General features: G+C 45.2%; 2 protein-coding genes across 2 annotated transcripts in view; one reads left to right on the forward strand and one right to left on the reverse strand.

Annotated features, from left to right (window-relative positions):
• The first annotated feature begins 639 nt into the window (after positions 1–639).
• On the forward strand, positions 640–9,745 carry fbxl9 (F-box and leucine rich repeat protein). The gene is made up of 11 exons (XM_079346026.1): positions 640–1,077; positions 1,648–1,749; positions 1,842–1,976; positions 3,579–3,758; positions 5,249–5,554; positions 5,678–5,894; positions 6,016–6,173; positions 6,260–6,475; positions 6,797–7,009; positions 7,109–7,326; positions 7,409–9,745. Exons 1-11 carry the CDS (start codon positions 1,024–1,026, stop codon positions 7,584–7,586), a joined length of 1,977 nt encoding a protein of 658 aa, XP_079202152.1. The 5' UTR covers positions 640–1,023; the 3' UTR covers positions 7,587–9,745.
• elmo3 (engulfment and cell motility 3) overlaps positions 8,433–16,673 on the reverse strand; it is a 30,398-nt gene continuing 22,157 nt past the window's right edge. The window contains exons 16-21 of the mRNA XM_079346025.1: positions 14,872–15,035; positions 12,279–12,391; positions 11,683–11,787; positions 11,481–11,560; positions 11,324–11,404; positions 8,433–11,228 (exon numbers count right to left, since the gene is read on the reverse strand). Of these exons, the coding sequence (XP_079202151.1) occupies positions 11,016–11,228; positions 11,324–11,404; positions 11,481–11,560; positions 11,683–11,787; positions 12,279–12,391; positions 14,872–15,035 (756 nt within the window). The 3' untranslated portion in view covers positions 8,433–11,015. The remainder of the gene's footprint in view (positions 11,229–11,323; positions 11,405–11,480; positions 11,561–11,682; positions 11,788–12,278; positions 12,392–14,871; positions 15,036–16,673) is intronic.

Consider the following 16,673-nt stretch of genomic DNA (forward strand, 5'->3'; position numbering starts at 1 on the left):
ACTGTCATTGCAAAATGTACACATTTTCAGGCAATGCTTTGGTTTAAAGTCAACCGTTGGGAGGGCCTAAACAGTTGCCTGCCTTTGCCCTTTGGCAAGCAACACCTCTGGAAATGTCTGCTGCAGACGCTTGCATGTTTCCTTATTAAGAGATGATCTCATTGATAACCCACACCTCCTTTATTTCTTTGTCTTTGAAACAGGTGGAAACTGAGAATAAAAAATAAGGCAGACGCTATGTTTTTGAAAACAGCTGTGATAATAATAATAATTAATATTTTATTACTCAAACAGGATCCTATGGACACGCACTAATAAAGGGCTGCCCACAGCGAATGCTCCAGAGCAGTTTTTGGGGTTTGATGCGTTGCTCAAGGGAACCTCGGCAGTGCTCAGGAAGTGGACTGGCACCTCTCCAGCTACCAGGTCAATTTTCAGAATTGGTATCCGTGCCGCGACTTGAACCGGCGACACTCAGACTTCTGTCTTTGAAATGACACGTTTGGTTGCCATGGTGACATAATGTAAGCATAATGAAAAATAATACATAAAACCAATAAATACATTAAATGTGGTCAACTTAAAAAAAAAGAGCTAAGTACACCCACCTCTTCACGAACTATCACTACACACTCTTTTACAGCAGGGGGCGGTATGCACCTATATGTCTTGCGATCCGCTCCGGAATATCGAGGGAAGAAGAAGAAGAGAGGCGCCTCCCTCTGACGTCAGCGGGTAACTGCGGTCAGCTGTTCAGAGTCACAGAGCCGACGGAGAAGCAGACACAGCCTGTGTTACATTGTAAAGAAGCTTAGTGGAGTGACATAAGGCCGCATAGCTCTTATTTTGTCCCCACTGATTTAAAAAAACAATATGAGCTTTGCATTTATTGGATTTATCGGCAGCCTTTCATTGTCACCGAGAAGCTAATGTTTTTAGCTTAGCGGCTACATGGCGAAGGGCTAGTTGAGACATGGTGAAGGTTCAGAGACTTCTATAAAAGAAGACGAAGGAGAAGCTGAGATGGACGACTGCGATGGGGAGGAGATATTAGAAACACCCGAGCTTCCTCTTGAGGTCAGTTCTTTTATTTAGGACGATAAAAGCAACAACACTGACAGCCCAAACCTGGAGGATGAGCTTTAGTCCCCTTTCCACCACAGGAGCCATGGGCTACATTTAGTTCTGGGGTACTGTTTTCACACATGCATCCCTGAAATGATCTAGATAGATCTGGGGGGTTGACAGAATCACAATGTCAACAAAACATATGGAGAGGAGCTGACGTTGAACAGAGGCAGTGCTGAAGGTCTCTGATTGGTCAGGTTCTCACAGGGTTACATGATGATGATTGTGAGTGTGTTTGAAAATCATATGAAAACATGTCTAGATTGATAGACCTTGATTTGGTCAGACAAATTTGCAGCTTTGACGTTACTGTCGATGCACGATGCAGTCATGTTTGATTTGAACTCAGACTGAAGGTTCTCAGGGTCAGAGTTCAGGGGGGGTCTTCCTGATGTCTTATCAGACCGCCAACTCGCATTTTCCACTTCCTAGATCAAATGGAATGAATGAATTGTTTCCCTTTTATTGGTCATTTGGTATTGATGAAATGTAGTGCTTTGTTTCTTTGTCTTTCTGCAGATCATAGTATACATCCTGAGCTTTCTTCACGCTTCAGACAGGAAGGAGGCGTCACTGGTGTGTCGAAGCTGGTACGATGCCAGCCAGGACCACAGCTTTCAGGTAAACTGCTACCTGAAGCAGAGACGGTCTGCAGCAGAGCGAGTGTTTCCACTGCTGCATGTTTACCTCTCTCTCTCTCTCTCTCTCTGCAGAAGAACGTCACCTTCTGCTTCCCAGCGTCAGCCTCGTCCCTGGAGCTCATCAGGGGCCTGAGCACAAAGTCACGCTGCAGTCTCATCATCAGCCAGCTGGATGGACACAGCATGTCCAGATCGCTGCTCCTGGAGGTGCAGTCAATGGATTCTCTTTGGGGGGGGGGGCTTTAGCCTTTATTTGACAGTAGATCGAGAGAGCCAGGGAACGACACGCAGGAAAGGAGCCGCAGGTCGGACTCCGACTCAGGCTGTTTCTATTTATAAAAACACATATCAGGAATTATGCTGGGCAGATGGACATAAATCAAGAATAAGAACTAGAGAGTGGAACCTCACTGTATTTATTTCAGATTTTAGAGTTCCATTATCAATCAATCAATCAATCTGTACTTGTATCGCACCAATTCATAACAAATCGCAAGACTTTTCACATAAAGCAGGTCAAACATCTTCCTCTATGTAATTTTATCTACCAAACACTGATCCTTTATGAGCACTAAGCAACATTTAGCAAACTTAAAGAGTCAGAACCAGACTAAAGAGGAACAGCCGTCTGCTGAGACTGTGCCGGGATGGGGAAACGTGGTTCACAGGGAGAAAGAGAAGGCATGAGAAGGATCGAGACAAACAGAACAGCAACAAGGTTTGAAGAGCTGGTGCAGCCTTTATGATTAATTAGTTCATCTTCATAACAAACAAAGGTTGTTTGAGGTTTTGTTCTGTGCTCAGTGTCATGAAACACAGCGTGTTCTTCTTGAAATTGTCGGGATTTCCTCGGGGGCTCTTGCTGATGCTCCTCCAGGTTTTCTGGTTTTGTCTGAGACTTTGTTTGCTGTTGAGCCTGTCCAGCTGTCTGTTAGTGTTTTATACTGTTGACTTAAATCCATGAAAAAAAGTGACATCACTCGCTGTGATGTTTTATAAGATCACACACTCTTTGTGTTCTGCTGGGAACCAGTTATTGAAGTTTGTTCCCCTGGAAGGCAATCATCTGTGTAAATACTTTTTACTTTTCTTTTAAGCTTGTGACTTTGTGTTTTTTACTTGCTATCAGTCAAATATTTAAAGTCTCGTCACGCTGGTCTGGATGTTGTAGCACTTTATGGTCCAAAGTTCAGAGCAGTTGATAAAGATAGTCGATGTAAAGTTTATTATATCCTGTTGTCAGCAGCTCTGTCTGAAAGAGCCGTGCATAAAATAAAAATATGACAAACATCTGCCAAGTATAAACAGGTCTACATGTGACATGAATACAAAAGTTACACAATGGACAATTTGAAAGATTAAACAAATAATGAACGACCAAGCAGCAACTTCCAGTATTGAAAAAGAAGCTTTGAGTAGACTATAAAAGAGAAACACAAACTCATGTCCATTTTACCATTTACACATATTCAGTCTGCTACGAGAGGAAAACAAAGAACAGCAGAGATTCATTCAAAGTCACAGATCGGTTCTGACTGTTCCAACTGTCCAAACTGCACCAAATGAAAAGCTGCTGATTCATTTTTGCACTTTTTAGACATTCATCTCTAGTTTGTTTGTCATTTATGTTAACTATAGAACAGGATATTATCCTTCTTTGGGTGCCCAGGACTTCCCTTTTTGTTTGTCGGTGTTTGTATCGTATTCGCTAGCAAAGACAAAAAGAGGACAGGGTCTTCTACCCTCTGATTTCTTGTCTCCCCTGGTGTGATCGTCTCCGCCGTGTCTTTTTTGTCTCCCCGTCTTCAGGTGGGTCTGAGTTTGGGCTCGAAGTTGGAGAGCTTGGCCCTGCCTGGGAGCAGCATAACAGAGGCGTCTCTGCTTGGCCTCCTGCCTCGTCTCACGTCTCTCCACAGGCTCGACCTCCACGGCCTGGACAGCCTCTTCATGTCCGGAGCGTTCCTCTCACGGGACGAGCACAGACAGCAGGTACAATATAAACTGTCCAAAATACATGAAGTGACAATTCTGAGTGTTTCTAGTGTTTACCTTCATCTTTCAGTATCTGAATACTGGAGGTGCTGCTAGAGCAAATACATCCAAATAATTACAGACAGACTCTGCACTAAAAAGCCACGAGCTGTTATTATTATTATTATTATATTATTATCATTATTAGGAGGAGAAAACCAAGCTGGAGCTTTGTAACTCTCCGCTGGAGCTCGTGTCGTTATCTGAGCAGAGAATAATGATGATGATGTCAGCTTGTCACTCTCGTGGAGTTAAACCCCTCACTTTCACACGTTTCAAACTTTTAACACATTATTAGCTAACAAAGCAATCTTGTTGTTTCACAATGAACACATAGCAAACACGCATCCTTATCTCAGCATGTGAACATTTGAAACACTATTTTTCCATTGTCATGCAGTCAGATGAAACTCCAGCTCGCTCTCAGAGAAACATGTGGCAGATTGAGTCATAAATAAAACGCTGTGTTTGTTTTGGATTCACGAGAAAGGATCAGGATTCATACCACGATCTGCTTTTGTAGCGTGTATTTGTCACACTTTGTGTAATTGTTGTTATTAAAAAAAAATAGCACTGCACATCACATGATCTCCTCCTTTAGTGCGGGCCTGAGATAAATAAACGTAAAGATAAATGAATAAGTTGTGTTCACGTGCAGGTTTAAGCTGATTGTTTGGAACAACTTCCTGTTTGTTTACACGTCTCAGAAAGAACACATGTCACATGATTAGTTTGTCCCGTGATGGCTCACACTCTGTCGTCATGTGGAGAGACGGCCAGCATGCTCATGAAAGTGATCATGTGGATGCCTGCCGGGCTTTTCCGTCTCTGCAGCAGGAGATGAAAGTAACCTTTCACACTCCTGCTCCATATGAACTCTTTTATTGTCGCCGCGCTCACAGCTTTATGTTCCCGCCTCAGGTCAAACTCTTCTCCTCAGTTGTCTTTGTAAACACCAGGGGGCTGATGGGAACTATTTAAAGGTTGCAGGTGTGTGATGGGGAGGTGAGGGAGGGACACGGGGTGTTTTTAAACCGGGTCGATGTGACGACATAGAACTTTATTATTCAAGTATTTCCTCATGGAAATGATGCGTTTGACACTCCTGTTATTAAAAGACAAGCTTCTCACACACATGCTACACACTGCTAGGCAGGAAGCTGTTGGAGGTTTGGTGCCTTGCTCAAGGACACCTGCCTAGAAGGTACCCCCGGCACCTCTTCAGCTAACAGAGCAACTTCCATGTTAGAGTCCGCGTTGGGATTTGTACCGGCAACCTTCCTGTTTCCAACCTAAGCCCCCCCCCTGGACTGATCAGTGGCTGTTTGTTAAGCGTTGAAGACATGAAGACTCCCCGGTGTTCGTCTGTCCCAATAATTCAATTCTGCCCCACACTGATTTCAATATCTAATTTCATTATTAATAAGTGGTGTTTCCTTCTTGTTCAGGTCAGTTCGGCTCTGTGTGGTCTGGAGGAGCTGGACCTGTCAGACCTGCGCTACCTCTCCGACCTCACCTTTAACCGGATCACTGGCTGCACCCCTCGCCTCCGCCGCCTCTCACTGGCCGGCTGTCATATCGCCTTCGAGTTCGACCCGTACCGAGGCTGCCCCGTGGGAGCTGTGGAGGACTCGTCGGCGCTGCTGTCGCTGAGGAACTTGCGGAGGTTGTTAACTGAGCAGAAGTCCACCCTCAAAGCCCTGGACCTCAGCAGAACCTCCATCACCCCCGAATCTCTGCGAACTGTGGCACAGGTCAGAACATGTTAAACGTCTTAGGTTGATTGCATGAGCAGCTACATCTACAAGCACCGACTGCTTTTCTTTAAACAAAAACCGTTTCATGATGTGTAGACACATTTACTCTCTCCGTTGCAGGTGCAGGGTTTAGTCTTAGAGGAGCTGCGTCTGCACGGCTGTAAGGAGCTGACTGACTACTCTGTGGAGATACTGGTGAAGCACCAGCCGAGCCTCCGGAGACTGGATATCAGCGCCTGCAAAGAGCTGACCAACAGGTCCGTGGAGGCCATCGCTCAGGGCCTGAAGTCACTGACACACCTGTCCTTATCCCACGACTGGAGGATCACTGAAAAAGGTGTAGCCATCGTCTCGCTCCTTACACTTTAATGAGTGAAAATAAAAGAACCAACAGGCTTTTTAAAGGGAAGTGGGAGACCTTCTCGAGAGGACGACAGATGATTTGTTTTCTTCCACAGGCCTCGCTGACCTGGTGTCTGTGTCCACCCTGAGGAGTCTGGATCTGTCCGAGTGTCTGCACGTCAGCGGCTCAGAAATAGTGCGAGGCCTGACAGGATCCAAGGCAGCCAGAGCCCAGCTGGAGACGCTCAGCTTCAAAAGCTGCATCTACATCAGGGTCAGTCTGTGTTTTCTGTCCGCTGTCTAAATGCTCGTCTTTTTTCACAAACGCGTGAAGAAAAACATCGCTCCTCTCCCCCTCAGGATCTTGCAGTTTTCTCTCTCACCCAGCTTCTCGGGGAGTCTCTCCGTGAGCTCGACTTGACGTCCTGTGTCAACGTCACCGACCTGTCGGTGCGCGCCATAGCGACCTACCTGCAGAGGCTGGTGATTCTGCGGCTCGCCTGTTGCAAAGAAGTCACAGACTGGGGCCTGCTGGGAATGGAGGAGACTTCCAAAAGTGAGCACGACCAGGAGATGGTGAGAACCACGCCCATCAATCCACCGTGTTTATTAACGTTTAAAAAAAAAAAATACAAGAAATTTACGCTTGTGATCCAGAGCAGGGTCTTTGAAAATTAGGGACTAGCTCTCGTGGAGTCATTACAATGATAACCAGCCTGCTGCACAATATGGAGTGTCGATCTTAGCTAGCCCACAGGTGTATAGCATGCATACATGATACTAAGAAAGGTGGACACCTTTGGATCTCAACATAAACCCGTTTAGTTTATTTTGCCCCCCTCCGGGGTTGAGTCTGACCCCGCTGCTTTCAAAGTGACCTCTATTTTATTTCCACAGGGAGACAAGGAGCCCAGATTCACTCGGACCTTTGGCAACATGGGCTTCTTCAAGCCCCCTCGTTTGTTGTTGTTGGAGAGACCTAAGCTGGTGACAAATAATGACCTGGAGCAGTTCAAGCAGCAGCCTGGCTCTTCACTGCTGGCACTCAGCAGGCTGCAGGAGCTGGACCTCTCTGCGTGCCCCAAACTCACCGACAGCAGCATCACACAGGTGGCAGGGGACAGAAACACCTCAGCTGTTTGACGTGTCTGAGAAACTAAACGATCACTAACGGGAGCGTCTCTCCTCCTCCTCCTCCTCCTCTCTCAGGTTGTGCGTTTCCCAGACCTGCAGCGCCTGTCTCTCTCCATGCTGACCGAGATCACTGACGCCAGCTTAGCGTCCGTCGCCTGGCACTGCCGCAGCCTCACCAGCCTCACGCTCAGCCTCTGCCCGGGGATCAGTGACCGTGGAGTGGAACAGGCTGCACCATACCTCCACCGACTGCATCACCTCAACCTGTCCTGCTGTGCCAACATCACTGACAGGTGAGCCACGTTCACGTGTGCTGTATCTGCAGCCTCTGGTAAAGAATGACACCTGACCCTGTCGGTCTGTGAAACCCCTCAGGTCTCTGTCCGTCCTGGTGCAGCACTGCAAGCGTCTGCGAACGCTCGACATCTCAAGGTGCAGTAACATCTCTGCATCAGCAGTGGACCTCCTTCAGACACAGCTGCCCTTCCTGGAAAACGTCCACTACAAACTCATCTGCGGCGCTTATCCAGTCCAACTCTCATACTTTGACTGACGGGCCGAATGTCCGATGCTGAAACTTCAGAGAAAAAAAGGAAAGCCTGCTCTGGGGTTTGATCTCATGCACATTCACTTTTGGGCTTATTTTGATTTGATTTTAGAGACAGATCAGTGGAAACAGAAATCAGGAAGAGTGAGTGGAGAATGACCTGCAGGAAAAGGTGCCGCCTGCTTGACTTCAGCCTCTGAATGTGTGGCGCACGACAAACCCGCGAGGCCAACCGACGTCAGTCGCTACTTGAAATGTTTCAGAAACATGTCAACCTCTCAGGGTGGATACACACCAGATACGATCTGGTTTGAAGAACGTGGGAGAGCACAGACCTGAGGAGAGTTTTCACACAAACGGGCACAAACCATTTCACAGTGAAGATCTCACAGAAACGTGCATGGTCATCTACACACACCGTTACCATGTCGCTCTGTTGTATGTCAGTATGTCTCGAGACATTATGAAGGCACTTCATTCCACACGCTGCTCTTCTTTTTTTAATCTTCCACTCGGCTCTTGTGCTTGTGAGCTGTAAAAGGAACGCGACATCCGGTTGGTGACTCTTCCCGGTCTGCTCTCTCTCATTGGATGTTTGCGTGTACTCTGACTCGATAGGGAGCAGTATAATAAAAAAATTATAAAATAACAACAATAAAATAATAAAAATAATCATAATAAAATAACAAAATAATAATTTGGACAAATAATCAGCTACGACCAGCTTTGCACTGTGGCCAAGATGGGGTGTAAAATCATCTCGTGTGCAGCCAGCCTTTGAGGTTTTAGAGTTAGAGGACACTCACTCCACTGAAAGATATTTATCCGTTTACTCCACGGGGGGGAAAAACCTTTTTATTTATTATGTTTAGTTGCGTTTGTGTGGTGCATCATCGCTGAGTGAAGTGAGCAGAACGATCTCGTGCACCTTAAGCTGAAACACACCTGACCTGCAGTATTTGTATTGTGAAGTGAAAACGTCCACTATATCTCAATATGATGAGAGCAGCTGTCGTGCACTTTCATTGTGTATCTATAGAAACGTGTTGAGCGTGTTAGCGTTACGCATAAACGTTCGATTATATCGATGTCATGACATTCCAACAGTAGCACTTAACCAAAGCTGTTTCTGCACTTAATGAATAATACTTTCATTTGTCATGGTTGTCCTCATCTTTATTGATTTGTTGATACTGCTTTTGATGTATGACTTTTTTTTTTTTTTAAATATCAATACCGGAGAATTTGTAGTTTTTTTTACGACATCAGTTCTGTGCTCCTGTACCTGGGCGGAGAAGGACACGTGGTGCTCTCGGTGGCAGGGTGGTAAACTCCCTGCTCCACCTTTCAGAAAAAAAAAAGTGTGCTCAAACAGGCCATCTGTAGGTTTACCCTTCATGACATCACAAAGGGCAGTAGCCCCTCCCACAGCTAGCTGTTTGTTCTGCCCTTGTTTCCTGCAGGAGAGACGTCAGCAGTCCTCCGGCCTGTGTTCGCTGCGTTAACCGAGTACCTTAATGATTATTTAAAAGAGATGTGATACGCACATATATACGAGTATATAGTAGATTTAAGACTTTCAGATTTGAAGGAACTTTTTAAGGCAAATCGTGGCTCACATGTTCTTAATCTTAAACGTCTGCTGGATCAATGAGCTCGCTGTAATGTGGAACGACAAACTGACTTAAATCAATCTGAAAGAAGGGTTGTTTTTTTCTTAAAGCTTTGTAATGCACAATGAAAGAGAGCCTGCAAAGCTCAAATAAATAAGGAACAACTTGTGATGAATTTGATAAATAAACCAGAGTTTGGGAGAAACCACACCACATGCTTGTTTGTGTCACCAGTATGAATCAGTTTATTCATGTGAAGTCGACTTAAAAGGAACAATTCAAAGTGAGTGTTATCACATGTCAGAAATGCACTGCAGGGACAGTTCGACCCGTCACCAGAGGAAGGAAAAGGCAGAAACACTCGGTCAGGAGTGTTCAGTCACCGTACAAACAGTACCTTTAAAAATGGATCAGTTTAAGAATGAAGTCAGGATTAGATCAGAGATAATATTTCATCACACACTTGTTCGGTTTGATTTTAAACTTGTTACAAGTTTTTCTTGTCAGCATACAGGGAGAAAATATACATTCGCTTTTTGTGAACAAACAAAACAAAGTCAGTTAGGTACCTGATACAGATCAGAATCTCTTTGAAAACACAAGTCGTAGTTTTCTGACCTACAGCTCATACGGCGCGTGCCATTTACGTCGGAGCGCTGGGAATGACGTCACGTTTTTTTGTTTTGGATAGAGCTTGCACGATACCGTCGGTGCGATTGATTTAACGACACAAAAAGAGCACGAAGCTGCTTATTAACGTGATAGTTACAGCTTACATTTTGTTGATGCTCGTAGCGGCCATGTTTGGCCTCAGGCTACAGAAGAAATCCAACCTCAGACGATCGTTCCTGGTCAACTTGAAATTTCCAACGAGATAAAAAAAGGAACGCACCATTATTCAGTAGAAAGGTGAGTACCTGTAAGTCAATTTAAAGCACCTTTGAGGAACTTTTGGTTTAATTTTGGCGCCCCCATGTGGTCACTTTTTTTTCTCTCTCTGAACTGATTGTGTCCTAAAAGTAAAAACTCATCCTGCTGCCTTTTACCGGTCAAACAAATCCCTCATTGTAAATATTTGCTGTGCTAAACAAAGGCTGTTTTTTGCAGCGTGCTGTGACTAAATTCATCCAACAACCTTTGCAGCGATTTCATGCATAAAAACATCATTAAATAAAAATGACCAATCCTCTCTCTGACTGTCTCGTTTAAAGGTCATGTAGAGGAATCAGTGTTAACCACAGTCTGTTTCATTACCAGGTGAAAACGCTTTAAGCTTAATATTTTTCACCTCTTTAAATGTTAAAAATGTGTTTTATGTGCCACATGTTGAGAAAGCAGTGGGTTTTAGTTAATGCCCTTTTAAAAAAAAAAAAAATCCCCAGAAGAGAAAATAGAAAATATGCAAACAAGTATATTCATTTAAAATGCATAGTATTTAGGACTAAAACGAAACAGTAAAACAAAACTTAAGTACCTTTACTTGAGTCAGTGGTTGAATTATAGAAGGTGAGCTGAGTGGTGAAGTTTCTAGAAAGCTGAGAGCATCTGTCTCCGAGACGAGAAGTGAAAGTGTGCAGTCAATGTACAAACAGCTGTTGTCATTTAAAGTCACTCTCCACAGGTTTGCTCACGTTCACACGGTTTCACTTGGATGATCAAAAAAATGAGGCCGCAGAGGAAGAATAAAATGTCAGCGTTATAAATCTGTGTTTTAGGAATAAGTGCAAGAACGCACATGTCAGATCACACTTCTCTCACACACACACACACACACACGCACACACACACACATGTATTTACACATTCACGCTGGTTCCACACTCTACTGCTCGGTCTGGCTGAAGTCGTAGCAGAAGTTGTAGTTACTCGGCGGTTTCGGGATGGCCGGCGCCCTGTCAGGGATGGGAACGTTCTCCAGGTCCAGGAGGCGGAGCTTAATCTCCATGGAGAGGAGGATCTCCAGCTCGCTGCGCATGGATTCGCTGCTCATCTCTCTGCCGAGGAGGACGCTCAGTCCATCCGTCCACAGGCAGAACTGACAGAGAAGGACGACGGTACCGTTACCGTTTAGCAAACACAGGAAGGAATAAAATCAGGAGGAGAATGTTTCTGATGATTTTATTCACTCACGTCGGTTCGGGATGGGGCGATGAAGTTCAGGCTGTCCTCTTCTACGTCATATGTGATGCTGAACGCCAGGTCGAGCACCTCCTACAGCACATACAGTACAGTCAGATGAAATGGCCTTTTTGTTAGGCCCGAGCAGGCTCTGAAACTCTGAGCTCACCTTGTTCTGTTTGCCTTTGTTCTCCTTCATGTGAGCACAGTCTTTACCCGTCAGCAGGCCTTTGATGTCTGCTACAGGAACTGAGGAAGCAGGAGAGCACAAGGTGATGCAGGTGCAGAAAAAAAATCAAACTCTCATCAATAAATCTCCAAATGTATTTTTTTTTTTTTCAAATTTGCAAAACACTCAAGCGATGACTCACTCTTGTTCTGCAGCGTTTCAATCGGTGGATTCTCCGTGTCTTCTTCGACGTCACCGTAGTGAAGCATTTTGTGATTCGGCGACAAGCGGCAGTACCATAATTTATCTGGGAAACAGCAGACAATCACAGCAGTAAAGCCACTGATCGAAAACATGCCCCCCCTCTTTCACAGGAGCCTCAGAGCTTCAATCATTATGTTCTTTTATTGCAGCAAAAACCAAAACGAACATCAGAATGAACCAGATAAGTCCTTACTTTAAAACCATTAAAATGTTGTTGAGACACATTATAATTTGACATGCGTTTAGATTTAATCGTTTGACCCGGGTCCCATCTGGTACTATGGAGGGGGCGGAGCTTGTAACCTTTCCTGCAAGGGGAGCTCTGGATGTTTTTGCTTCACTTTTCGGGGAGCTGTAATGTCATCCTTGTCTTCTTGCTGGTCAGTGACAGAGAGTGTGTGTGTGTGTGTGTGTGTGTGTGTGTGTGTGTGTGTGTGTGTGTGTGTGTGTGTGTGTGTGTGTGTGTGTGTGTGTGTGTGTGTGTGTGTGTGTGTGTGTGTGTGTGTGTGTGTGTGTGTGTGTGTGTTTTCTCACCCTGTCTGCGTCGGCTGCTGATCTTCCTGAACATGGTTCCCTGACACAGCCGGTTGAGTCTCTGCTGGCGGATCAACTCCAGCAGCTCTGGCTTCAGACGCTCTTTAAGTTCACTAGAGGAGAAAACAAAACAAGAAAAAAAGCTTTTACATTACATCAGACACGTGTTCATTTCCCCGTGTTCCCAATGTAAATACCAGACACCTTTCGTGATGACAAAAACCCACAGAGCGAAACTCTCTGTTTACAAACACAAAGAAAAAAGAGTCTGAATCTTGGTCTACTTTTGTGTCTCTGAGAGCGGTTCCCTGTACATAAAGGCTTCAGGCTGTTGTGGCTTTGACGAGAGACTTTCTGCAACGTGACCTCGGATATGTCGACTCATGTTTGTCTTTGTTGGATAAAAAGGTTGTCCAAATGTTTCAATACTTTGATACTTTTAAAATACCCATATCTTTAAAAAGAAACAATCTACATTTACTTCAATGAATGAAAACGTAACAAAGCATTAAGAAATGTTTGATCTTGAATACAATTAAAAGTCCAATCTGTAAGAATCCTGAATGAGCAGCTGACGCTCTCTTCCTCTGTGATCATGAAGGAAACACGCAGCAGCCAGTATGTCCTCCTTCTAACTTTAGATTCTGCTCCTGAATGCTCTGGATTTGTTTGGACCAGAGAAGGTAGGCGGGGCTTTGAAGGCCGTTTTGGACGCCCCTGGGTTTGCCAGATATGAGAGCAGTTATCAGGTGAACAGGTGTTGCAGCGATGGAAGCGGGCAGTGGAACTGCTTCAGATAGAAGTGATTGTACCCGAGCTAAAAAGACTCTGCATGTTTCTAATAAGCTCCAGCAGCAGAAAGCTGCTCAAACTAGGATCAATGTTGGAGATGAAACATGGAGAGAGGTTAGAACGCAGAAAGCTTTACAGACCCATGCAGAGCTGGCTAAACACTGAAGCTACAGTATCCACCACATGCAGAGCTGGCTAAACACTGAAGCTACAGTATCCACCACATGCAGAGCTGGCTAAACACTGAAGCTACAGTGTGCACCACATGCAGAGCTGGCTAAACACTGAAGCTACAGTGTCCACCACATGCTGACCTGTGTGAGAGGAGGGGGCGGAGCCAGACAGCTCTCTGTGATGATTCGAGTTTAGACTGCAGTACCCATTTTAAACACCAGGGGTCAGAGTGACATATTGCTCCTTTTACAAAAATGAGAGCCATCTAAATTGCACAAGTTTGTTGCCAATCAATGTGAGCAATTTATTGTCATTTATTGGATATTAAAAAAGGAATGATTTCTCTGTGTATGAAACGTATGTCACTATCATTTGATTTGTCCGAGAACTGATCAGAGTATTGTTAGAACCTCGCTGTGTTGTACGTCTGTAACTTTATTAACATTGTGCTGCTGAGTCTTGTTAATATGATGCAACATTTAACATGATGATTTACAGGATACATTGTATGTGACCCACACTGACAAAGAAGAGCAGCACACTGTTACTCTCTCACTGTTTAGTGACAAACAGGAGCGTAAGAAACAACAGCGCAGTCATAGGGTGACCTGTTATCGTGTTTCATGGGGGGGAAAGTGTTGTCGTCAATACAGCAGCTGATCAGGTTAACAACCTCGCACAAAGAAGGTCAACCTGTTAATTGTACTTCTAAAGGACCATCGAGTTAAAACAGTGAGGAACTGAATCCTCTCAAACCGTCCATGAAGACTTTCATGATGCATCAGACGGCCATTTGAAGTGAAATATAAAACGGCTGATTACATTAACGCCACATCGTTAGCATTAAAGTACTTTAAAACCTCAGGTCACATTCACACGGGTGTTAGAGGCTGCTGTAAAAAGAGTCCATCAGAAGAACTGATCCATTTTAAACACAACCAACGAAGCCGCGTGAGCAACTTCGGGTTCAGTGCCTTGCCCAAGGACACATCGGACGTGTTGCTGCAGGAGCTGGGGATCGAACCCCCAACCTTCTGCTTGAGACACGGCCGATTCTTTCAACTGAGCCACAGCTCCCCAAAATCTCTTTTGACGTTCACACTGGATTTGTACCTTTCCCACAGCAGTGATCCGTTTTAAAAGGATTTTAGTCTTTCATCTGGCGGCGTCAAACACAAAGTGAGCCGGGGCGAGCCGGGTCCGACTACAGGTGGTACTCTGCTTACGTGGCGCTTAACGAATTGCATGAAGAGCTTGGAGTAATTTGCTCGATTACACAAATGTTTCTGCTGTCACACAAATGAAATCAAAAAGTGTTGGCTCTCCCTCCCTTTGGACGCCCGGTGCATGTGGGTTAGTGTGAGGCAGACTTCAGATACTGGACCAGGTTTTAGGTGGTCTAAAGGAACATACATAAGACCTCTGCGTCGGACCACTCCTCATTTAAAGACAAACACACCGAATGGAAACTAACGTCGTTTTACCTGCTATTTAAACAACCTGAATGAACTGCAGAGATTCTTCTTTAAATGGGAGGATTCGTGGTTTTTGAGCCTCGGTAGGAGAAGACTGTGCAGCTGAACAGGAGGCAGGTGTGTGATCTGTAAACATCCCGATATAAACTCACAGTACAGGAGGAGCCAGAGTCTCTTCCTGGTGCAGCCGCTCCGTCTGCCTCAGTTTGAGGATCTCGCTGTAGTTCAGAGCGTTCACTTTGTTCTTGAAGAGCTCCAGGGAGGTGGGCTTACTGGACAGCGTCCTGGTGATCTGCTCCCTCACCACCTGCATCACCTGCGGACGGAGAGAGCGACTGGTTCACACACACGCTGGACGAGTCAAAGCAGAGAGAAGGATTGTTTGACATTTCAAAGATTTGGATTGAAGGGTTTTAAAGGAAACAATTCTCAACAATGATAGGAAGACTTATGGAGGTCTCAGAGAGGCCTTTAGAAGCCAGACGATGGCGGCCGCCATGTTGGAAACGCTATCTCCACCTGACTTTCAAAACATGCGAACAGATGAAGATGAGGTCGGCCTTAAGTCTCCGGACAAACAGCTAAAACCAATCAGTCAATTATGCAAATGTCTTCATAACTCTAAGCCCTGAATAAAACCAAGACAGACCAGTTATAAAACAAATCCTCTCCTTGTAAAGTTTTTGTACAATAGAAAATGAAACCAGTTTTTTAACTTAATTCATTTGACTGTTGTTGGGACGTCCAGGACTTTTTGCAGCAACCTCAAGTGGACACTCAAGGAACTGCAGTTTTTTTTGCAGTTCTGCCTCGGATGATTTTATCAACACCAGAGGTTTCCTCTTGCAAAGTACTCAACGCCCGGCTTTGCTGATTTTTTTTTTTTGAGCTTTGAACTAAAAGGTCATATTCTGCATCATCCTGCAGCGAGAGAGAGAGAGAGAGAGAGAGAGAGAGAGAGCGTTCGATAGGAGTGAAAGTCCAACATTGAACTCCACTGTTGACAGAGAATCTATATTCACATTTAATAAAGTGTCTTTTCTAGTGTGTGGAGCCATGCAACACTGGAGTCTGCACAGTATGAATATTTGTCATTATAAAGAATTTACAGCTGTTCAGCATCCCACAGCTAATATGAGAGGACCACAGGGACCACCCGGTACCATCTCGCCACTAAAACCCAACAGTAAGAGGGATGCTGGTGCGTGTCCGCCCCATGCACGGAGGCAGGTGGCTCCAGTTCAAGTCCGACCTGCGGCTCCTTTACACGATGTCATTCCCCGCTCTTTCTCCACATGTTCTGTGTTTCTATAAAAGTCTGAAAATGAAGCTTAAAAAGACGTTCACAGACGAGAAGACGGTCTAAAGATCCAGCAGGAGTATTTCATTAATTTCTCCGTCTTAGCTCCGCCCCTTTCTTCTGATCCATTCATGACATCTCCCGCTTTTTCTACCATCGGTCGACGAGTTCTCCTCGTCCTACGATGTCAAATCACAAAAACCCATCTCGACCTCCCCTCCCCTTCTGTCCCGCACATTAGCAAGTCATTGATCAACCCGTTTTGTGCAACAACCTCGCAGCGAGCAGACAATCGATGAGGGACCGACTGCGTCGCTATCCCTCCGAGCTGCTGTGAAGACTGGAAGAAAAAGATCATGCTAACCCGTGTGTGTGTGTGTGTGTGTGTGTTCTGCGTGACTCCTTCGACTGGAGCTCACACAGACGGACAGGCGGTGACCTCTGCTGTCCTGAAAGAAGCGCTGGGAGCAGTGGGTCAAACAGAAGCCCCTGCATGTGTGTCAAATCTATAGTTCTCTTTAGTGTGCGTGCATCAGTCATGTGAAAATCGATAACGCTACGGGAGTGAGCCGACTCGGGCACTCTCTGCTGACCTACATCATTCCTGTTCACACCATAATCCACTCGAGTCCTTCAGTGCGGCTCCGTCTCTTC

Source organism: Symphodus melops, assembly GCF_947650265.1.
Source record: "Symphodus melops genome assembly, chromosome: 6".
Classification (NCBI taxonomy): domain Eukaryota; kingdom Metazoa; phylum Chordata; class Actinopteri; order Labriformes; family Labridae; genus Symphodus; species Symphodus melops.

Excerpts from the sequence above, each read along its gene's own strand:
- fbxl9 (XM_079346026.1), top strand. The coding sequence starts at position 1,024 with ATGGACGACTGCGATGGGGAGGAGATATTAGAAACACCCGAGCTTCCT. Across the intron at positions 1,977-3,578 it reads CCAGATCGCTGCTCCTGGAG|GTGGGTCTGAGTTTGGGCTC; the intron begins GTGCAGTCAATG and ends CCCCGTCTTCAG. Across the intron at positions 5,895-6,015 it reads CTGGAGGATCACTGAAAAAG|GCCTCGCTGACCTGGTGTCT; the intron begins GTGTAGCCATCG and ends TTTCTTCCACAG.